Below are 24,103 nucleotides of genomic sequence, written 5' to 3'. Positions count from 1 at the left end.
ATACCCCACTCTGTCTCAAGTGAAACCTTCCCTTCCTCCTCCTCTGACCTGTACCCCAGTTGTGATACGTATAAATAAATCTTTTAAAAAATTTTTAAAAGCAAAATCAGAGGGAGAGGGGAGTTAAGGATTAGGAATTAGAATTTATGAAGTTCCAGATTCTTTGTAACTGTCCCATATTTGTTACTTATAATTTATCTACTTCATAATTCTCTCACCAAGGGAAACAATTTAGATAATCATAGAACAAAAGGGACAGCCAGTCATTGTGTATTTTCAAATCTTTTGATTTGTACAAATTAATGGGCCTCATTCATAGAGTACCTTTATAAGAGTGACCTACATTTGTTATGCTAGTGATAAGTATTTAGATTTTTAAGTCATACTGCAAAAGTTGGAATTCCCAACTCAGTAACCTTGGGCGTGCTTCCTCCTTTCTGTGCTTCATCTATAAAATGGAACAATAACAATCACGATGTAACTGTGATAATTAAAATGTGTGTTATGTGTCAACTAGTTTCCGGACTTATCCTGAAGACTGCAGTCTGAAATGTAGTGGTGTCATTAATTTCACATTATCAAGCAATCTTTAGGAATTATCTAGCTACTCTCCTTAATATGAAAATAACTTGCTAGAGTATGTCCAAGGAGTTCAATCTGCAAACTCCCTTCCAGTGAAAGGTCTCACAAGAAGGACATTCATTTCTTCTAAAACATTCACAGGAACCTGAGCACATCGCACTGGCTGGTCGGCCGGCCCGGTAACCTGGCACTTCAACCAGCTGCTGCGGTTGCTCGGTGGTCACTCAGGATCGGTAAGGTGCTGGGACCATGACGCTGACGGCCCGACGAGACTCCATGCGAGTTAGAGACCGACAAGAGCTACCGATTATCAGCGATAGAGAATGCGGAAGGCGGTCACAAGGGAGTGAACTCCCTTCCTCCCCTTCCGCTTCATCCTCCCACCTGCGACAGCCTAGAAAAGCTCACCCAGGTGGGTGAGCTACATCACGTGTGACGCGTAGTCACTTTCCCACGTCCCGTCCCTGCCCCCTCCTGGCCGGCCGCGGCAGACGCGCACGCGCAGCTCCGCTTCCGGGCGCCGCTCCTCACTGCCCACAATGCTCTGCGGCCGCGACCTGTCGCAAAGGCCGCATTTCGGCGGCGAGTGAGCAACTGGCTCTCCCGTGGTGCGGCGGCGACGGCGGCCCGCGCCTTACTGCACCTCCTGCCAGGGGCCAGCTTCCCCTGACGGTGTCCAGCTGCGCCTAAGCCTGGCCGGTGCCACCTGTCTCCGCAATGCCCCCCAAGAAACAGGCTCAGGCCGGGGGCAGCAAAAAGGCGGAGCAGAAAAAGAAGGAGAAGATTATCGAAGTGAGTACCCGCCCCCTCCCCCACCGACGCCGCGAGCCCTCCCCGAGCAGCCTCCGGGTTCCCGGCTCCCGGGCTCGTGTCTGCCGGGCCACGTGTCCCTCCCTTTGGCCGTGTGTAGCCCACTGCCCATTCTCCTGCCCGGTGGTGACGCCGGCTGCCTCTCATCGCGATAGTGACGCCGCTGGAGCCCCCACACCCAGCCTTTGCTTCTCCGCCCACACGCCGGCCTTCGCCGACTGGCGCGGAAGGACCCCGGTGCCCACCGCTGGGTTTTGTCCCTCCTGGTCCTCTGATTTGAAGTTTTCTAGGCTAGTGTTGAAAAAAACAACAACGCGGAATGGGCTTGGGCCAAAGTCTTTGTCGAAGACCTACTCTCCACGAGCCTTTGTGTTTCTGTTTCTCTACCTCTTACCAACGAGTAGTCGTTACTTATTTCGAGCCAATAAATGACTGCTGGGGACCTTTTTCGAGACATCTCTAAACGTGTTTAAAGTCCCTTAGAGGATGGAGACTTCGTCGGGTCGCAGCCCACGACGTAGAGCTTGATACATGTATTCGAAATTTAATAGAACAGTTTTGAAGAGGTTAGGTTTCAGTGTCGCTAATTAAGTGCCAGTGCCCAAATGTGAGAATTATGAGAATATATTTTAGTGCGTTGAGCCCGAGGAGTGCCATTCAATGTTTTAATTTGTTTGTCTTCTAACACGTGTTATCAATGAATTTCCTTGAAAGAATGAACCACATTTAGGTTCCTTAAACCTATCGTATAGCCTCCACGAAGATAGTCTGAACCACATTTAGGTTCCATAAACCTATCATATAGCCTCCACGAAGATAGTCCTCCCCTCGGTTCTTTTTATTAATCCTTTTCAAAGTTACATGGTTTCTTGTGAGTTTCGGATGTCATTGGAAAAGGCAATGACATGTTTCTGCAATAGGTATATCTGAGTAATAGAACGTCTTTTGTAAAAAATAATAGTTCCTTTTTATTTGGACAGGACCAAAATACGGGTGGGTGTTTGAGACAAGACGTTTTACAAGTGATTATTGTTTTTAATATTTCATATTTATAGCCTTGGAAATAAAAATTAAAGTCCCAAGGGATTATTTACATAAATCTAATTATAACTTTTTGGGGGTGATTTTTTCGCATACTTTTTGCAGTGTGCTGGTTTAAGTAAAACATGTTTATGAAAGGCTGATAACCTTGGCCAAATTCCAACTGAAGAACTCTTATGATTGTCAGTTTTTATTATTTAGAACTGTCATGAAGCAGCATATTCATAAATTTTTAAAAAGAATGATTACTTCCATCACACCTGTGTCTGCTGTCACCCTTTTGAGTAATCTGTACAGCTGGCATTTAGGTAGATCTCTGGGGGTGGTAATCTGATGGCATTCAGTGCTATGTAAAGCATAAAGACATTTTACTTGTGATTTTCCTTCACTGAGATTAAGTTAACTTTTAATTTAATGAAATAATGATGCAAAGTAAAACTCCCATATAGACATGTTACATGACAATATAAAGCACATATTAGCTTTAACTATATACAACTGTTTATTTTCTTTTTAATTAGTAGAAATTTTCATGAAAGTTATTCATAGTATCCCTTCAACTGAAACTGATGGGTATATATGGCTCCATTTACCTTCTAATAAGAGTTTTTTTTTTTCACATTTATTTATTTATGCATACAGAACTGGGGTACAGGCGAGAGGTGCAGAGGTGGTGAGAGGCTTCACCAGAGACAGAGTAGGGAGCAGATCAGGTAGACTTGTGGTCATCTCCTTTGGTCACCTCCAGGACAGGCAGGGATCAGGCAGGGATCCAACTCGTGCTGAAGTGGCTTTAGCTTCTTAGTGCAGTGCTTCAACCTACTGACTACCAGGGAGGGCCCATAAGAGTACTTTTAAGGTAAAGAGAAAGCAATTTAATTTCATAGATGAAAACTTCTCTAAAGAAAATTGCAAGATAAGGCATTTTGGCATTCCTTGACAGAATATCCTAATAGTGGTGAGATTAAGCATATTCTCTCCTCCACATACATATTTAACATATACATAGAGAAGTTCTGTTGTTGTTTTTTGTTTTTTTAAATTGGTAGTAAAGTTTGCAGACCCAAGTGTGTTGTATGAATGTTTGCTACCACTACAGAGGCACAGACTGTTGTGAACTGTGGTATTAAGTTACATCATTTATTGTGCATTTGATTTATAATGAATATTCTGTTATCCAGCCTGCTTAGAAAACAGTGTATCTAAATATCTAAATATTAATGCTGGTTAAAAACTAACTATGGAAAATAGGTTACCAGAGGGGATGGGAGTTAGGGGGGAGGAAAGAGAAGGTGGTGATAAGGTTGTGACACAGAATGTTGGTTAGTGAGGGGGTTAATGAAACACTTGTACATTTGGAGCTGTGAGTTAATCCCCAGATTATGTAGTTATTGTTAACTAATGGCAAATCAATAAACCATTAAGGGAAAAAAATGCACAGAATATCCATTGCCTGATTACAACATATTAGTGCATTTGCAAGGAAGGGGAGATAATTGAGTTAAAACTGCTAATTCTGCTTACCTTACTGTGTTGATCTGCACTCCCACTCTTCCTTTTTTCAAACATTTTTTTTAAGGAGTGGAGGCTAGCCTGAGGAACGAAGTAGGGTTACTTTAGAATGGGAAGGGGCCAGGAATAAAGAGTCAGTTTAGTTTCTTTTCCTACAGTGACTATTTTTTGTGGGTGTGTAAGTTTAAATTATTTAAAATAATGTTGATTTACATGGTAGTATGTATTAGCGGTATGTAGGTTTACACCTCTGCAGATGTATTATTTCATCACTCCCCTATTCCCTCTGCTCCTACACTGCCATACCCTCCCTTCTGGAAGGCCAATGTATTTTTCCTCCTCCTGTTTTTACCCCTCCCCCTCACTTTTGGGTTCTGTGGTCAGCTTTCAGGGTTTGCTTTTGTCTAACCTTTTGGGTTTCTCTATATTACAAATATATGTGAAACTATCCATTATTTTTCTTTCTCTTAACTTACTTCACTTAGCATAACTCCTTCCAGTTCCATCAAATGGCATGAGTTTATCTCTTGACTGCTGAGTAGGATTCCATTATGTGCATATGCCACATCTTCTTGATCAGTTTACCTTCTTGATCAGTTCACCTACTTGGTTATTGTAAATAGTGCTGCAGTAAACATAAGACTTCCAGGTTTCCTTTCGAGTTAGTGTTTTTATGTTCTTTGGATAAGATACCTACTGTTGTTTTTATGTGATGTCTGGAATTTTGAGTGTTAAGACTCATGGGTACATAGATAGGCAAATCATCCTTTTCTTAGAATTAACTATCTGATTTCTTAACTCCTTTGTATTTAATTTCCTAATTCTGAATACCCTCCCTTATAACTTAGTCTGTGGGACCTTTTAATCCACTGAGGACAACTGTTTCCCTCATTTTATTTTAGCCATCATTTAAGCTTCATTGTTACTGCTTGTCTTTCCACTGTATGCCCTTGCCCCCAAATCCAGGCTAATTTTTAGGTAAGGTCTGTCCTAACCTGAATAAAAGTGTAGGACATCTTTGAAATGTTCTAAATTACAAACCCTCCTAACCTGAATAAAAGTGTAGGACATCTTTGAAATGTTCTAAATTACAAACCCTCCTAACCTGAATAAAAGTGTAGGACATCTTTGAAATGTTCTAAATTACAAACCCTCCCATTTTCAAGATGTGCTGTTGATATCCCATATTCACAATACAGTACTGTGCTTAGGAAGTTTTGTGTACCAACCAACACTAAAACCTAACTACATTTCTTAGGGAAGTAATTTTTAATGGTATAAAGAAGGATTTTGCTTGGAGTCAAATATACCTTAATTCAGATAACATCTGTATCATTTCAATAGTAAAAGGCAGGCATAACTCTCTATTTTGGGGAAAGCCCTAAGTGATAAAGATACACAGCTCTTTCACAACAGTCCTAAGAGGTTAGAGTGAGATCCATTTTACAAATAAGGAAACTGAGGCAAAGATGGTAATTACACCATTCTGTTTAGTATTGTAACTGTCTGACTGATTTCCAAAATTTATACTCTTAAATCATTACACTATTCAACCTGCCTGTTACTACAATGTTACTTGAAAAGATTTGTTGAACTTATATAAATTTCAGTGTCCCTAGTAATAGAATGAGATGATAGTATATCATAGGATTAAGAGGATTCTGTAAAGAATATATTCAACAGTTTAGTGAATGGTAGATAAGTTTCTCCTTTGTGGGAAAGAATCACTTCTGAACTCCAACCTAGAGACTTCCAAATATAAGTCATTTATTATTATCTCTTTAGACTGGTTAATTATGTGCTAACGCAGTGTGATTAAACCTGAAAAACCTTTTCCTGGTATCGGATCTTACCTTTTCCAGAGCTGTCATGAGTTCTAGCTGGGCTCTTAGAGGGCATTTCCTTTCTTGGGTCTTCACTTATTATCTTGCTAGTTGTGTTTGCTTATTAGTTTGTTTGTTTGTTTTTTTTTTCTGTAGTGACTTATGGGACATGGGTTGGGCCTTAGTTTTTTTCTTCTCTGGTAAAGCTGTTGTATCTTTGACCTTGGTATTTTTATCTAGAGTTTTCCCTCCACCTCATGAGAGCTCACTATTTGTAAAAGAAAAGTAGGGCATTTCACATCTAGTTGGTTCACTCTGATCGTTTCTTCGTCTATGTCACATTATCTTTGACCATTGTTTCTTTTAATTGGATTGAGTGTTAAATTCCCAGTGTAAACCAGAAAAGCCAGCCATTGAAAACAACAGCACTCAGTGCAGGGAATTTCGACTAACCTGTGCCTCTTAACCATCATTTTTACATTCATAGAGTGTAGGAAATTCACATCACATTTTGTAATATGATGGAATATTAAAACATACTAGATATTTAAGTGGGGGAAATGAAATTTGGGTGTATGGATAGATAGAGATGTGATAAAGTAAAACCTTTTAGAACTAAATCTCTTGAGCTCTGCAATCTTAACATTAAAAGGTCAGTTTTACTAGTTTTTGAGATGCTCTAATTATGTTATGTTGGAATGTTTTCAAATTCTGTCACTGCTGTTTGCCATTTCCAATTCTACTAGTGTTTTAGATGCTCTAGTTATGTTGGATGTTTTCAAACTCTGTCAATGTTTTCCATTTCTGATTTGTCCACATAGATACATAGGTGTTCTGACCTATATTTTCATTTGCCTGCCTCAGCTCTTAGAAAAAGGACCAAATAAAGACAACTTTTTCAGTGGGGCTCTCAGAGGGACTCAAGTTAGTTTCAGAATTAAAGGCTGTTTTGTCTTTTCTTCCTTTTTGAAATCCACCCATACAGAGAATGAGAGAATATTACAAACTACTTGAAATTAGGAGACATCTGTAATTTTGAACCTCAGCAGATGAAAATGTGGTAGTGGGTGTTGTAATTGGCTTACCTCAAAGCAGTCAAACCTTAGTACCCAGCTAGGAGTATACCATTGAGAAACAAATGGACTTGCTCTGCAAAATTTTGGAAAAGTCCCAACAGTAGCATGCAGTAAGTAATACAGAAGGTGAGAGGCTAAGAACTGGTGGTTAAAAGTGTAGATGTAGCTGATAGTTCTTGGTTGTAACCACTAAGCCTGATAAATATCCCTGCAAGTAACAGAAGAGAGAAACAGAAATCAGGAAGCCTCATTTCTGGAGCTGAAGGCACAAAGGGCTGGTTAAATAATTGTGGTTGTGAAATGGTGACTAAATGTGTAATGAACCTCACACTTCCCCACCCCCCGCGCCCCCGTCCCCGACACACACACATATACACACTCTCTTCTCCAGTACCATACCCAGGCTTCTCACAGTATAGAGGATTGCAGTTAGAAAATCCTTCTGGGGGGTGAGGTGGAGTGGGGGTGCCAGTATTTAGTGGTTTCTTGACAGCCTTGCCATCTTTCACCAAAGGATGACACTCACTAGTTAAGCCTTCTGTATTAGTTTCTTGCAGGTACTTTAGTAAATCACCACAAGTTGGTACAATAAAAATTTATTCTCGGGCCCTCCCTGGTAGCGCAGCGGGTTAAAGCACTGCACTGAGAAGCTAAAGCCACTTCCGCATGAGTTCGATTCCCGCCTGCCCTGGAGGTGACCACATGGTGTGGCAGACCTCTCCTGACCCACCCGCTGCTCCCCTCAGCAGTGTGCTTCGTCGATCTGCCTGTTCTGCTCCCCACTCTGTCTCTGGTGAATCCTCTCACCCTCCACATCTCTGGCCTGTACCCCAGTTCTGTACAAATAAATAAATAAATATTTAAAAAAAATTTATTCTCACAGATATGTAGACAGAATCAGGTTCTACAGGCTCTAGGGGAAAAATCTACCCCTAGCTTTTTCTGGTTTCCTGTGACTTCTCTCACAGACATTTGAATTCCTTGGTTCAGATTTGTGTCACTCCAGTCTGTATGCCTGTCTTCACATTGTTTTCTGTTTTGTGTCCTTTCCTCTTGAAAATATTCCAATCTTTGGAATCCAGTGTGCCTTCAACTCACTATTTGCAAAGACCTATTTCTAAATAAAGTCACATTTTGAGATACTTGGTAGACTTGAACTGGGGGTAAAACACTATGCAGCCCACTATAGCCTGCGTGTGCATACACTCACACACACCTGTGCAAAGGGTTCTAAATGCTTTTAGACTTAGCCTTATTAAATATAGTTATCCGGGCCCTCCCTGGTGGCACAGCGGGTTAAAGCACAGCACTGAGAAGCTAAAGCCACTTCAGCATGAGTTTGATCCCCGCCTGCTCCAGAGGCCATCCACATTGCTCCACAGACCTCTCCTGACCTGCCCACTGCTCCCCTCAGCAGTGTACTTCGTCATTCAGCCTGTTCTGCTCCCCACTTTGTTTCTGGTGAATCTTCTCACTGCCCTTGCACCTCTGGCCTGTCCCCCAGTTCTGTATGCACAAATAAATAAATCTTTAATATATATATATATAGAGAGAGAGAGAGTGAGAGCTATCCATTAGTACTTTGCACCTAGAGCACTCCATAAGTGTTTAATCTATTAAACTAACATAACTGTTATTAATAATTTTTCCAAATTACTATATTAACTATGTTCTATATTTAATTATAGTGTTACTTTTCAGTTAAGTATGCCTCAATTTTAATGTTTCCATTAGCATAAATTAGTGAGTATACATTTCAGTAGTATACTGAAATGACAACATATTGGGTTATCAGAGAAATCAAGATGTATTTTTCTCTATGTTTTTCAAGCAAAAATGTGTCATGACTTTTACAACAACATGACACAAATACTTTCTTATGCAGTATTCCCCAACATGTGTTCTATAGTACTTGATCTCTCAGGCTACTCTCAGAAAAATGCATACTGAAGAAATAGAAGTTATGGAATTACTGCAAATAAGGTATCCCCACTGTTAAACACATAAAATATCTTGTACTCAACAATTAAAAATTACTGTTAATGAAGCATTTTTCTAAATTTATTTTGACTATTGAACTTCTTACTGTATTATAACCACTCTGCCTGTCTTGTAGAGCTAATATTCCAAACATAGACTAACAGATTTAAGTATGTATTGAATTATAAAGACTCCTGGGTGACATTTTGAGCTCTTACGTTGCCTTGACTTGATGTTTTAGTTTGACTATGTACTGCACAATAATGATTTTTCATCAATAAATAAATGACAATATTTAGATGTGATTGGAAAAATAGATAAAATAATATAGATTGCTAAGATATTTCTATACTTTTTTTGTTTAGGACAAAACTTTTGGTCTCAAGAATAAGAAAGGAGCAAAGCAACAGAAGTTTATCAAGGCTGTTACTCATCAAGTTAAATTTGGTCAACAAAATCCACGTCAGGTAAATAACTTAAATTTCTGTGTTTCCTTCTTATGGGTTTAATACATGTATAACTTGTTGTAGACAAAAATATTTGATAATTGTATTTCAGAGTGGAATCCTACTCAGACTATTCTGTATCTTGTCTTTCTTATTCAGCAGTATCTCAGATAATCTTCCAATCCATTTGCTAAAACTATAATTTATTCTAGTGGCTGCACATTATTCTACAGTGTAGATAAATTATGTCCATTCAGCTCGTAACTGATGAACTTTGTTTCCAAAGTATAGGATTTTCCCTCAGGTGTATTTTCAGGTTGCTCTCCTACCACCAAAGCACCCATAGTCCTCTGTCATAGGCCGTTGTGCTTTAATTTATCCTCAGCCCCACTTCATTCTCATTGTTCTCATCCATATGCCTTAGACTTAGTCTATCAGAAATACCCCTATGTTCTTACGTGCGTGTTGCTTTTATTTATTTGGCATAATTTAGTCACATGTTTCTATATTGGGGGTTTCTAATTTTAAATAAATTTGCCTAATTATATTTCACTTACTCAGAGTCCATGAGTAATAGGTATTAAAGAGCTAATTTATTTTCTAATTTGTTAAGTCTGATACCTCATTTTTACTTTGTTTCCCTCACTGCTAGTGAATTTGAGTATATTTACATTTGCTTGTTGACAGAGTTTGTCCTTCTCTGACTTACCTTATCACATCTTACTATTTTTAGTTATCTGGATTTTTCTTGTGAATTAATAAGAGATGCCCTTTTTCTAATATACATATATAATATTTATACATATTATGCATATATTATATATAATAGGTGGTGTTTTAGCTGCATTTTGCTATACAATAATTTTTAATTTTCATATTGTCAAGTATGTCTAGCTTTACTATGGTTAAATGCTCTCTCTTGCCTACTAGGTAGACTGCATTTCCTGTACCTTTTTTTTCTATTTTATTTTTGCAATCTGTAGTTTGTCATATAAATTAATTTTCTGTGCTGTGTTCATTTCAAAGGAATCATCAGTTATGTCAACATTTATCCCACTGAAATAAAATGCCACTATTGAAATATATTAAAGTTTCAAATATATAGGATCTATTTTTGGATTCTCTTTTCTTATCTCTTTGTTATCTTTCCCTAAACCAGTGTCAAATTGAATTTTTTGTAATGGCCTATTAACATTCTGTTAGCTCTTAAGGCAAGTCTTCCCCGCCCTTCCCAAGTATTGTTCCATTTCTGTTTTTCTCAACTATTTGTAGGTATTTATTCTTCAATGTGAATATTGAAATTAGTCCATTAAAAAGTTATTTTTTAAAAGCTTTACTTTTTACTTATTTATACGTATAAGAACTGGGGTGTAGGCCAAAGGTGGAGAGTGGGTGAGAGGATTCACCTGAGACAGTGTAAAGCAGACCAGTCAGATATACTAAAATAATAAACTGTTGAAGAGAACAGCAGGAGAGGTCTGCTGAGCCATGTGGGTTAGCTCCCTGGTTAGGGATCAAACTTGTGCAGTGCTGCAGTGGCTGGGGATTGCTTGATAGCAGTAAGACTCTAACCCCTGCACCACCAGGGAAACCCAACATTAACAAGTTACTCAAAAAAGCTGAGCCTATATAGATTCTTTAGATCTTTTAATTCCTTAACTTTAGGATTCTTTGTTTTTGAAAATACTTTTTCAGAAAGTAATTGTTTTATCTGAGGATGTCAGGATATATATTTGTGAGATGGCTAACCCCTACATTAAACAAATCTCTCTCTTTCATGCTGTCTGAACAAGTTGTTGCCTGCCCTATACTCTCCATCCTCTTATATACAGTTCTAGTCTAATTCTAAAATATATTGATTTTTCATACTGTTAGTGTAGTAGCCTGGTTTTATTAAAATATATGATCTGACCTTGGGGTCAGATCTTGAATATAATCTTTAAATTGTTTAGCAGCATTGGTCTTTTATCTATATAGAGTAAGGACATTTTTTTTTTTTTGAGGTTACTATGATGGTTTAATGAGGCAATAACATGTCTTCTTACATAATTGAGTTTTGTAACAAGAAGTTACTTTCTTCCTTTATCCCCTTTTTCAATCCTGTTCCCATTTTTCCTATTTCTTTTAGAGGGATGGTATTGACTGCTAATTTCAGATATCAGAGACTTAAGAAAGCCATAAAATCTGTGATAGTAGTTAGGCTTAATAGCACATTACATTTTTTGATAATTTCATGGGTACCTGAGCCTTTATCTGGGAACATGAGATACCTTACCACTATATTTAACATTGGGGAATGAACAGCAGTCCTGCTTTTAGAGCCAAGAGATGCCCCATCCTCGGTACTATGCTGTAAGAGTGCTATCTCAGGCAAGGATTTGGTGAAACCATCCAGAGTGTGTACACCCCTGACAGCAGCCCAGGTTATGCAATCCAATGCCCACACAGGTTATGCAATCCAATGTCCATCTTAGGATCTACCGCTCAGACAGTATGCCTGAACCTGGTTAAAGAAGAGATGTGTGCTAGACGTGTGTACAGTCCTGGATCCATAGAATGTCCTCCCTGACACCTCCTTTCTGCTCACAAGCACAGTGGGTGTGAGAAGAGGCGGCGTCAGGATTACTCGTTTTACTGCCATGCTCCACTGTGAAACTCAAAGTAACCTGAGCATTTATTTATTTTTTTATGCATTAAAGAACTGGAGTGCAGACCAGAAGTGTGGAGGGTGAGTAGAGTCACCAAAAACATTGGGAGCAGAACAGGTGGATTTACTGAAATACACTGCTAAGGGAGCAGCAGGCAAGACAGGAGAGGGCTGCCATACCATGTGGGTCAGCTCCCTGTGTGGTAATAGCATATCACTAAGACTTAACCCAAAGTCACCAGGAGGCCCACCCTGAGCATTTTTAATATGAACCTGCCCTAAGTGATAAGTTACATTTATTAGGTGATAAGTTGTATTTTATTTAACATTTATTTGATTTCTAACTTTAAAGTGTTTACAGATAGATTGTTGACTTTCATTGTGTTCTTGCTCTAAGCCCCCACAGATGTTTGAGATGACTAGAGGATACTTCTATTAAAAATAAATTGACTTAAATTTTTTCTTTTTAAAATATTTCCCCATTTTTCTGTTAAATACATCCACTTCATGGTCACAGTTGGGATTTTGGAATGTGTTTACTATTATAGGATTTAGCCATTTCCTTCCTAAAATTTATTCTTTTTGAATACTTGTTTGTTCTGAATACCTACCTATCTCTTTAATGTTTCTTCATCCCTTTAATGTGTTTTTTAAGGGTCTTCAGGGCACTGTCTTCTGCTCTTGTCACTTTTGTATTTTGTATAATCTCTAATTATTAGACATAAACAACTCTTTCTAAAATCTTTACTTCAAACCAGGAACCAAGGTCCATGTCTAGCTATTTTCTAAATAGAATCTCATACTTAGTATTTTCAGCACTGAATATTTGTCACCTTTCCTGAAACCTGTTCCTCCTGTATTTCCTGTCTGGTTTAATAGCACATGAAAAGATCCAGAAACATAGCAATACATATGATAATCTTAAACTCCTCCCTGTCTCTTATACTTGATACTGAGTTTTCGCCTCATCACTTATACTTCTTAAAGAGCTCTTTTCTCACCTTTTTTCCAGCCTTGTTTTAAATACCCATTTTAAGCGCTTGTGTTTTCCTGCCTACAGCAATTGTAATAACCTCTTGGTTGTCCTAGACTTTATTCTTGGACCCCTCCTTGACCCTTCACTAAGTTATCATCTTGAATCTTATAAAATATGGCCCATTTGTGTCACTGGATTACTTTAAATCATGAGTTTTACCCTGTCACTACTGAAATAGTCCATTTTTCTCATTCATGTTTCTCATGCCTTGTTTCTTCTGTCTTCTATATTTTTGCATTGACTGTCTCTTTACTCCTTTTCTTGCCTATCTGAAGAATTCATCAATAAAGTTTTAACTTAGTCTAATTTTCCTAGGCATATAGGGGCTCCATGTTCTCAAAGCACCCTATGTAATTTTATAGAGGTTGACATGTCTGTCCACTAGATTCTGAGCTTTACATAAGCATCTTTATCTTTTCATCTTTATATTTCCTGTCATCTAACTTAGGACCTGACATATAAATGTTTGGATGAATCTTCTAGTCATATTAGGTATGTAAATTGTGTGCCTAGACCAAAAAATGTCATGTTTGTTTCGTTTTAATCTCCCACATTGACCTAGCCAAGTGTTTTTTTTTTTTTTTTTCCACAAGATTACTGTATTTTGGTAGTTATTTGTGAGAATGCACATTTCAGGAGGTTTGCATCTCTTCAACATGCACCCATGTTTCTGGGAGTGTGTTGTCACAAAAAAAAAAATCAGAGTTGAGAACCATTTGCTAAAAATGCTGGGCATATAGAAAGTGCTTAAAAAAGTGCTTATCCACAGCATTATGAAGCTGTCGCAGCCACTGCAGCACGAGTTCAATCCCTGGGCAGGGGGTGACCCACATGGCACAGCAGACCTCTCCTGGCCTACACACTACTCCCCTCAGCAGTATATTTCAACAGTCTGCCTGTTCTGCTCCCCATTCTACCTCTTGTAAATCCTCTCACCCCCCACACTTCTGGCCTGTACCACAGTTCTGTATGCATAAATAAATAAATCTTTTTAAAAAAGTGCTTATCACTAAACTTTTGAACCTGCATTCAACTTGGCATGGTACTATTTATTGTTGGGGTTTTTGTTTTGTTTTTTAGATTTTTGAGTCATTATAGATTTAGCCCTCTTATTTAATAGTTTAACCATATCATTTAATACTGCAATGTTCAGAGGTGTAAGGACTACGTACATGTATATACATTTACTTGTTAAGTTTGAGATAAATTACTATATTTTTATATATAGTGGGGAAAACAGTTTTATTATATGAAATCACATTTATATATTACAGGTAGCACAAAGTGAAGCTGAAAAGAAATTGAAGAAAGATGATAAGAAGAAAGAATTACAAGAGCTAAACGAACTATTCAAACCTGTAGTTGCTGCCCAAAAAATAAGTAAAGGTAAACTTTAAATTTCAGGTTTTTTTAATTATCATTTTTTAAGATTTACTTACTTGTGCATACGAACTAGGGTACAAACCAGAGATGCAGGGACTGTAAGGATTCACCAAAGACAGAGTAGAGAGCAGAACAGGCAGATCAACAAAGTACACTGCTGAGGGGAGCAGCAGGTGAGAAAGGCGAGGTCTGCCACACCATGTGGGTCACCTCCCTGGCCTGGGCCCATACTTGCCCTATAGAACAGAAACTAGCTTCTCACAGCTGCATTTTTTTTTTAATAGTATAATAGTTTATTTTTTAATTCATTTTGTGCATTTTTCAATCTCAGTTGTAATCTCCTTGGGCTTCCCATCACCAAATCACCCATGTGCCATCACCAGAGTCCAATGCATTTCCCTCCCCCCACTGTTTTTGATCCCATTCCCCACTCCACCCCTATAAATGGTTTCTGGTATATAACTGTTCATTATTATTATTATTATTTTCTCACCTCCGTTTTACTCCTGCTATGAGTGAAGCCATTTGGTATTTTTCCTTTTCTTTCTGGCTTATTTCACTAAGCGTGACCTCCATCCATGTTGCTGCAAAGGACATGTGTTTCTTTTATTTGGTTGCTGAGTAATATTCCTTTGTGTATATGTACCACATCTTTTTAATCCAGTCATCCACTTTTGGACATTTGGGCTGTTTCCATGTCTTTCCAATTGTAAATAATGCAGCAATAAACATGGGTGGTGCAAGTATCTTTTTGAATCAGTTTTTTTGTGTCTTTTGGGTAGATACCTAGGAGTGGGATTGCTGGGTCATATGGAACTCCGTGTTTAGCAGTTTGAGGAACTTTCAAACAGTTTTCCATAGTTTGCATTCCCACCAGTCACTGCTGCATTTTAACCCTTAGTGCCACCAGGGAGGGCCCACAGTGATGTTTTTCATCAAATGTAATTCTTATTTAAAAGTTCTTCATTGTTTTTCATCTGCTTTCTCATTATAAGCCAGATGTTTCTTCTATGAATATAACAGTCCTTTTGTCAGAATTGTATCAGTGATGTTCCTTTATATGTGCATAGCTTATATCATTGTGCATCTATCACTCCAGCAGTTAACCCCTTACTTAAGTGAAATTAGAGATTGAAGAAAATCTGCTAGTTGATTTTTAATATCCAGTCTTTGGTAGTAGCTAAGGCAGACCTATTTGGATTAATTCTTAGAAGTATACCTCTGTTTATAATTCTTATCTCCTGCCCCATTGACTCTCCCAACTAGAAAAGTGACTATGGAATAACTTAAGGGTTTATTTGCTTTCCAATTCTCTGCCCTCTTTTTTGGTAAAAGTTTAAAAAAAAAAAGACATAAAATGCCATAGAAAGAACTTTGAGAAAATTTCTTACAAGTCTCCTATAAATGGTACTTTCCTCCCAAATCAGTAAATGAAAATTAACAAGTTAATCAAACTTAATTTTATCATAGATAAAAGTTGTATGCTTCATGATGTGGCAAATTATAATTCAAATACCGTATTTCATTTGACATAGGTGCAGATCCCAAATCTGTTGTGTGTGCATTCTTCAAGCAAGGACAGTGTACTAAAGGAGATAAGTGTAAGTTCTCTCATGACTTGACGCTGGAGAGAAAGTGTGAAAAGCGAAGTGTTTACATTGATGCAAGAGATGAAGAACTTGAAAAAGGTATTTTAAAGAGGTTTCTCTTAAAATGCATATTACTTTTGACTTGTTATTAGTAAGATATTTAGTAGCTTGAAGAATAGATCAGTCTTAACTAGGGCTATGCAAACAATGATTGTTTTTTCATAAAATCTAAATTTACCACATAATGCCCTTTAAGTAAACAAATGAAAGTCTTAGAAACCAACTCTACTTTCTCTCTTTTATTTTTTTTAAAAAAAAATTATTTGTGCATATAAGAACTGGGGTACAGGACCCGGGGAAGGGGGAAGGAACGGGAGAGGACTCACCAGAGATAGAGTGGGGAACAGAACAGGCAGATTGACTGAAAAATACTGAAGGTTGCAGCGGGAGAGACAGGAGAGGTCTGCTGTACCCTTTGGGTTAGCTCCTTGGCCAGGGATTGAACTTTTGATCTCAGGCTGCAGTGGCTATGGATAGCTGCAAAGTGCTAAGACATTAACTCTTTGTACCACCAGAGAGGCCACCAACTCTTAACTTCCTTATTTGTCTAAACTTGTTAGAATTTTTTTGAAAAGATGCAACATTGTTTATACCTACCTCAAAGTATTTTGTTTGTTTTTAAAGACATATGTATGTATGTATACAAGAAATGGGGTACAGATCAGAGGTGAGGGGGCTAAGAGGATTCACCAGAGACAGAGTGAGGAGCAGAATAGGCAGATGTACTGAAATACACTGCTGAGGGGGAATAGTGGGTGAATCAAGAGAGGTCCGCCACACCATGTGGGTCAGCTCCCTGTCCAGGAATTGAACTTGTGGTGCAGTGGTTATGGATAGCTTCATAGTGCTGTACTTTCACCAGTGCACCACCAGGGTGTTTTAAAGAAAAGATGCTGAGTCTTAAGACTTGTAATATCTACTGTCTAAGGAGATATGCAGTGTTTTGGAACAGTAGATCATGTAATAGAAAAAATTGGAGTACTTAAGTCTTCATGTCTCTTTTATTTAGATACTATGGATAATTGGGATGAGAAAAAACTGGAAGAAGTAGTGAACAAGAAGCACGGTGAGGCGGAAAAGAAAAAACCAAAAACTCAAATAGTATGTCCTTTTCTTGAATTGAGTTGCTGTGGTATTTATCATTAGAGAGAAATATGTAGCAAGGTATTTGTTATTTTCTCCTGAATCTTTTCAAAAGATACAGTGCATCAAGTTATGTTTTTGGAATTTACAAGTGTAAGTTATATATGAACTTAGATTCTTGTTTGGAAATATCCTTTGAAAACCAAGTGACTAAATGCTTCCAACCCCATTGTTTGAGAGGGACATATTTTGTCAAGTAAAGATGAACACAATGATACATTCAGATAAGAATTGTTACTTTCTGTGCAAAATGAATGAAAAAAGAACTGTTTAATAATAATAGCTTCAGTTTTCGTGATAGGGAGACATTTTAAATCAAAGTGAAAATACTGTTACATACCAATTCCCAAATGAGCTTTTGTAGGTTATGGCTCTCCTTAGGAAATGTACTCTTGGAATTTGGTGCCTTATTTCTCAGATCCTGTTTTCATGTTAGTGTATTGTAGTTATGGTAAAAACTTTGCAATGCCAGAAAAAAGTCTTAGTTTCACTTAAATCTTTTGTATTTGGGGGGTAAAATAATGTTGTTTATTCAATCTTCCTTCATATTTGCAAAATTTATTACCTGAAGCTTCACTATATTGCATCTTGTACCCATTGTGTTATGGAGGATCACTAGCCTTTGTATTCCTTTTGTGTTTTTTTTCTTCATAGGTATAAGAAACTCCTTTTTTATATCATCACTATATGTGATTAATTTTTAGAAAAGACCAAACCAAAATAATTTTTTTTTTAATGACCATCTCTGTTTTCTCTTTTTAAAAATCAGTCTTTGGCATTATAATTACAAAGTCTAATCTAGCAAGTGATTTTTTTTTTTTTTAAGATTTATTTATTTGTGCATACAGAACTGGGGTACAGGCCAGAGGCTCAGGGGTGGTGAGAGGCTTCACCAGAGACAGAGTTGGGAGCAGAACAGGCAGATCGACGAAGTACACTGCTGAGGGGAGCAGTGGGCGGATCAGGAGAGGTCTGCTACGCCATGTGGTCACCTCCAGGGCAGGCGGGAATCGAACTCATGCGGAAGTAGCTTTAGCTTCTCAGTGCTGTGCTTTAATCCGCTGCGCCACCAGGGAGGGCCTAGCAAGTGCTTTTTGTGTAATTCAGAATTAAGAACCATGTTGATTATAGAAATTTTATATAGGTTTTTCTAAAGCTAATTTTTTGTGGTATTAAGTATTTAATGTACACACACACAAGGATACTGTGTACATAATTGGTTAGCCTAAATATGTGATAAGAATGTACTTGTTCCAAACACTTAATTGTTTGGAAATGAACTCTACTGAGCCACTACTTATGTTTAAATTTCCTTTGTAGGTGTGCAAGCATTTTCTTGAAGCTATTGAAAACAATAAATATGGCTGGTTTTGGGTATGCCCTGGAGGGGGTGATAATTGCATGTATCGGCATGCACTTCCTCCTGGATTTGTGTTGAAAAAAGATAAAAAGAAAGAGGAGAAAGAAGATGAAATTTCATTAGAAGATCTAATTGAAAGAGAGGTAATTACTATCTTTACTTGTAAAGAAGCTTAAGCAATATTTATTGTGAAGTTCTGATATCTGCCACTTGGGGGCAATAACTTATTGGTATGATAGGAGAAAAATATTAATGCCTTTTTCTCAAGAGTTGCCTTATGTAGGTCCAACAATTAACTTATCAAATAAGTTGTTTCCATAAGATTGATATACTATTTATCAGTTCTTAACATGCTTTACTCAATATTCTGATTGATTTGAACTTGAAGTTTTAGATGTTTTCTCTTGTATCTTTACATTCTTACCATTTTCTTATTAACATGTGCGGAAGACAACATTTTTAAATAATGTTTTATCATTCCTGTTCTTAAAGACATTTATTGTGTTCATAGGGGCATGAGTAATTGAAGTGGATATTTAGCTACTCACCGTAGGTCCACACAAAAGTTTTTATTTTATGAGTTAGCAGGAAAGATAGTGAGTAACCAAATATGGTTATTGAAGTGACATAGAAACATTGAGATTATTAGAAATACTAGATTTAGGGTTGTGTATTTCAAAACTGTCCCTTTTGCTTGTCTTGAAAGAATGTGTAACTGTATAATGTTAGGGTGACATGCATATGTCCATTAACAAGCATATTGTTTGGTGCCTCATATTGGAGGGAATGTAATAGAAAAGGTAGAGTTGAGAATCAGATAGATATATGTAAGACTATTTGTATTCATCTCAGTTGTAAACCTTTGGTAAATTGCCTTTTATCCTCTGCTTATTTGTGGAGGTCAGTGTGTTGACATATGTCTTAACATTTAATACCTGGTGGATTTATTGGTCATTGACCTTGAAGGACACAAAAGTTGGATATTGTCATAGCACTTTTCATATTTATCATTTTTCAGCAGTCATATTAAATAATTTGTCATGATAAGTTTTACTCACCTTAAATTTTGAAAAAAAATTTAGTTCAGAATATTTTTGGAAATGTTTATCTCTGCACCCTCATTTGCTAAATAAAAACCCATTTCATTTGTCTTCAATCATAAGAGTCATGAGCAAGAACTTAACTGCATTTAAAAACAAACACAGAACTGTTAAATGCTATTGTATATAACTCTAGGGTGGGAAATTAACTTTTTTGTCTTTGCAGCGTTCTGCCCTAGGGCCAAATGTAACCAAAATCACCCTAGAATCTTTTCTTGCATGGAAAAAAAGGAAAAGACAAGAAAAGATTGATAAACTTGAGCAAGATATGGAAAGAAGGAAAGCAGACTTCAAAGCAGGGAAAGCACTAGTGGTATGTTTCAGATTCTCATGAATAATTTCTTCACTCCTTTCATTTTACCATTTCTGTGTCAAACAAGGTTTACATTTACTGAATCATATGCTGTCTAAAATCAGTCACCATGAAATTTTGAATTTTATCCTAAGTGAAATATTTTTATGTCTTGAATCAGATCAGTGGTCGTGAGGTGTTTGAATTTCGTCCTGAACTGGTTGATGATGATGATGAGGAAGCAGATGATACCCGTTACACCCAGGGAACAGGTGGTGATGAGGTAAGGGTGGAGGTCTTTGTCCCTTATCTTCGCATGTTGGTTTTCAGCAACAAGAGAAAGACAAGAGCGTGGCATGGACTCTGGGACATTATCCTCTGCATAACGCTAGACCATACATCACACGGAACTTAATAGGCATTTAATATATAATTTTTATGATTCTTGGAGAATTTCAAATAGTGCTTTTTATACATAAGTACTATACATATTAGCTATAGAAACTGTTATTTCCCTCTAAAGAAAAAATTGTGGGGCTTTTTTGTTTATTTCTTTGTTTTTGTATATTTTGTCCCAATAGCAAGCATGGGACAAGAGATACTAAAAATAAAGAATAGCAAGCAACAGCAGGATTATTTGTTTGCAGAATTGCTTAGTAATTGCAGATAGCTAATCGTTCACTTTCTGTGTGATTATAAAATTATAACTTCTGTCTTCTAAGGTAAAAGATGATAAACATACTCTGTATGTAAAAATGTAATGTCAGTAAAAAGGTTCAAATATGGCATTACTCTACTCTTTTCAAGACATTTGGGCAAAGAAGTAAAATTTAGCAATTCTTAATCATTTGTTTTCACTTGACATTAGTAATCTTTTTATCCATTAAGATAAGTATTAGCGATGGGCCCTCCCTGGTGGCGCAGCAGTTTAAAGCATAGCACTGCAAAGCTGGCTGAGGCTGCTTTGGTGCAAGTTTGATTCCCCACTCGGAAGGTGACCCACATAGTGCAGCAGACTTCCCCTGTCTTGCCCACTGCTCCCCTCAGCAGTGTACTTCATCAGTCTGCCTGTTCTTCTCCCCACTCTGACTCTGGTGAATCCTTTCATGACCCCTGTACCTTTGGCCTGTACCACAGTTCTTTATGCATAAATAAATAATAAAATCTTAAAAAAAAATAAGTATTAGAGGAATAAACGCAAGTAATTTTATGAAAACAGTTCTTATTTATAACAATGTTCTGTTTTATGTTTTTAAAGGTTGATGATTCAGTGAGCATAAATGATATAGATTTAAGCCTGTACATCCCAAGAGCTGTAGATGAGACAGGTATTACTGTAGCCAGTCTTGAAAGATTCAGCACATATACTTCAGAAAAAGATGGTAAGTATACTAACTTATGTGTAATTCTAAATATTAGAAAGCCATCTAAAGAGACTTCATTTTGGCTTGAGAAAATCAGATACAGAAACCAGACTATATAACATAAAGGTGTAATTTGGTGGGATATAAAAGTGCAAAGTAGTGGAGGCTAAAGAATTTAATGACTGTATGAATATCAGTCATTCAATGAAGTCAGAAGGGAACAAAGTTAATTTGGATTTGTAGCTTAGGATCTCATGCATTTATCACAGTTGGCATGGTCTAGATATTATATGGATATATGCAGGAGAAAAAGGTTTGAAAGTCCTCTTCATTAATGTTGAGAGGGATTGAGCTCACCTAGGCATAATGCACAGGGTGAGGACATTCTTCAATATGCTGCAGACACCATTGTTTTCAAATAAGCAAAAGAACAAAAACTTGGGAACAAGTCTGAGGAAAGACTTAAATATATATGGAGGCCAAAGAGAGAGGATCTGAGTGAAGAGGTAAAATTAAAGATGAAAGGACTTTAGAGAAGCAAGATCTGGAAATATAGTTAAGAACATTAATGAGATGGTTGGCTGGGTGTATTTGGAGATAAGGATTGTTGGCTATAATTTGTATCTAATTGTTCTTTGGGTGAAAGGTTTGAAGAGAAAAGTAAAAGTATGACATGGTTGATTGAGATGGGAGGAAGATGCAGACAGTACCAATTAAGGTAGAAGTTGAGAAAGAAGAAAATCATTATTTTTAAAATAAAAGACATACAAGTTGCAACTTGAAAAGCTTGTCTGTCCTCCTGAGATCTGAGAATGGAATCAGACTATCATCTTAATGCAGTCTGCAGACCGATTTACTCCTTGTAAAAGCAGGACTTTGGTGACTGTAGGCATAATTGCAAGTACTTCAGATTAGAATACCCAAGATTTTGTCATAGGCGATGTTTAAAATAGCCAACATCTAAATTAAGCTAATTAAAAATTCTTTGTGTGAGAGTTGGTGTCATTGAATAAGGCAGCATTTTGTGTTCTTAGTCATTTCTAGCCTGTAAGCAAAAGTACCTGCATAGCCCTAGATTCCTTTTTCACAATTTGTTGACGGTGAAATGTTTCAGATTCTCATTTAATATTTACAGCATTACAACTGTGATTTTTAACTACTATCTGCAAAACCAAAAGCTACTTATATTGTGAAGTTTATTTCATAACCAATTCTTCTAACAAAATATGTGAAAGTTAAATGCCTAATTTCTGGGTCATGTAGGGAACACAAAGTTGTATAAGGTATGCATAAGGTAAATTTTGCCCAAGAGTAGGAGGCCGTCAGATAGCTATAGTTTATACTGGATATAATTTAGGAAAAGATCAATTTTTGCTAGAGTAACCCCAGACAAGGCTCTCACAAAGAAAAGAAAAGAGATGGCATAATATCAGTCTGTGACTTTCAGTTGCTAATGGAATAGTGTTTTCTGTTTCTAGGCCTTATTGATTTCAATTTTTATTTTTAGAAAACAAATTAAGTGAAGCTTCTGGAGGTAGGGCTGAAAATGGTGAAAGAAGTGATATGGAAGAGGACAACGAAGGGGAGGGACAGGAAAATGGAATCATTGATGCTGTTCCTGTTGATGAAAATCTTTTCACTGGGGAAGATTTGGATGAACTAGAAGAAGAATTAAACACACTTGACTTAGAAGAATGACACCAAACAAGTCAATGAAAAAATTAAGTCAGCTCAGCATGAGTTGAAATTGACTACATTAATTTCTTTCCACCTAGAATTCTTCAAACAGGATGTTTATTTCCCATGCTGATTCTGGAGGGCTTGCTCTCCTCCAAAAAAGGAATATTCTTCCTACGTCTTGTCTTCTGACTTTGGCTGCATCTCATAGTAAGTTCAGAGTAGTTCATGATAAATTCAAAATATAATGGTCATTACAGAAAATAATTGATGTAACTGTTCACTCAAGTAGGAAGTGTAACTGCTTTTCCAGCTTTTGATTTTCATTGGGCATGTGTTATTATAAGGACAACATAAATTTAAAATTAAATACCCTCCATTTAATGCAGTTTTAATGAGTGATTTCATTTCGTTTGCATTTATATGTTTAAACGGATGCCTAAAATAGAGCACTGTACTTCAGGAAGGAAACTGCGTACACAGATTCAGTATTGTATATCTTGATAATTAGATGGACATTTAAAATGAAGCTCATTTAAAATGAAATCTGACAGGATCAGCTGCAATGCCCTGTGTTAAATTGTTTAAACTTTTCACTCTTCTTTTTTGCCAATAAAGTTGTAAATAAAGACCATCATACGTTAAAATCCAAATATGGGCCTTTTTTTTTTTTTTTAATTTTCTGTGAATGTTTTCTTAGCATTCTAGTTCAAAAATTTTAACTAGTTATCTCTTACAGTTAACTATTACAGAAGACTTAACATTTAGGTAATTAAGCTTGAAAAGAAAACTGTGATATACTACAAAAGAGTAAATTAAATTGCTATATTACAAACCTAATTAAGTATCACCTTCAATTGAGTCAAATACTACCTAGGCATTATTGTGGAGATTCATGGGGTTATAATTCATACTAATGTTTGATTACTGTTTTTGAAAGTGGGCTGAGTGCCTTTAATTTTGAGGTCTGTGAAAAAATAGTGTGATGCATTCAAAATGGGCATAATTTTCTAATGACATTTAGTGCTAGTTATACCTTTTAATCATCTTTACCTAAGTATGTTCTCTAATATTTACACAGCATTTTTTTTGTTACTTGCAAATATAAATACATTTTAATGCAGCTGAGACAACACTAAAATGTGAGGTGACTGGTTTCCTAATTTCATTTCTGCCTCAGTT

At 36.9% G+C, this 24,103-nt stretch overlaps 1 protein-coding gene across 1 annotated transcript; it reads left to right on the top strand.

The window, feature by feature from the left end:
- The first annotated feature begins 1,074 nt into the window (after positions 1–1,074).
- On the top strand, positions 1,075–23,574 carry ZC3H15 (zinc finger CCCH-type containing 15). Its single transcript, XM_004674461.1, has 10 exons — positions 1,075–1,374; positions 9,190–9,291; positions 14,228–14,339; positions 15,872–16,024; positions 16,995–17,086; positions 18,449–18,631; positions 19,755–19,901; positions 20,062–20,163; positions 21,139–21,262; positions 22,752–23,574. Exons 1-10 carry the CDS (start codon positions 1,300–1,302, stop codon positions 22,940–22,942), a joined length of 1,281 nt encoding a protein of 426 aa, XP_004674518.1. The 5' UTR covers positions 1,075–1,299; the 3' UTR covers positions 22,943–23,574.
- The last annotated feature ends 529 nt before the right edge of the window (positions 23,575–24,103 follow it).

The sequence above is a fragment of the Condylura cristata genome, unplaced genomic scaffold (genome assembly GCF_000260355.1).
Source record: "Condylura cristata isolate star-nosed mole 26May11 unplaced genomic scaffold, ConCri1.0 scaffold00002, whole genome shotgun sequence".
Lineage (NCBI taxonomy): Eukaryota > Metazoa > Chordata > Mammalia > Eulipotyphla > Talpidae > Condylura > Condylura cristata.
This window is presented reverse-complemented; position numbering and strand designations above follow the sequence as displayed.

Coding starts and splice junctions, on each gene's coding strand:
- ZC3H15 (XM_004674461.1), top strand. CDS start 1,300: ATGCCCCCCAAGAAACAGGCTCAGGCCGGGGGCAGCAAAAAGGCGGAG. Junction 14,340..15,871: donor TGCCCAAAAAATAAGTAAAG/GTAAACTTTAAA, acceptor CATTTGACATAG/GTGCAGATCCCAAATCTGTT. Junction 19,902..20,061: donor AAGCAGGGAAAGCACTAGTG/GTATGTTTCAGA, acceptor GTCTTGAATCAG/ATCAGTGGTCGTGAGGTGTT.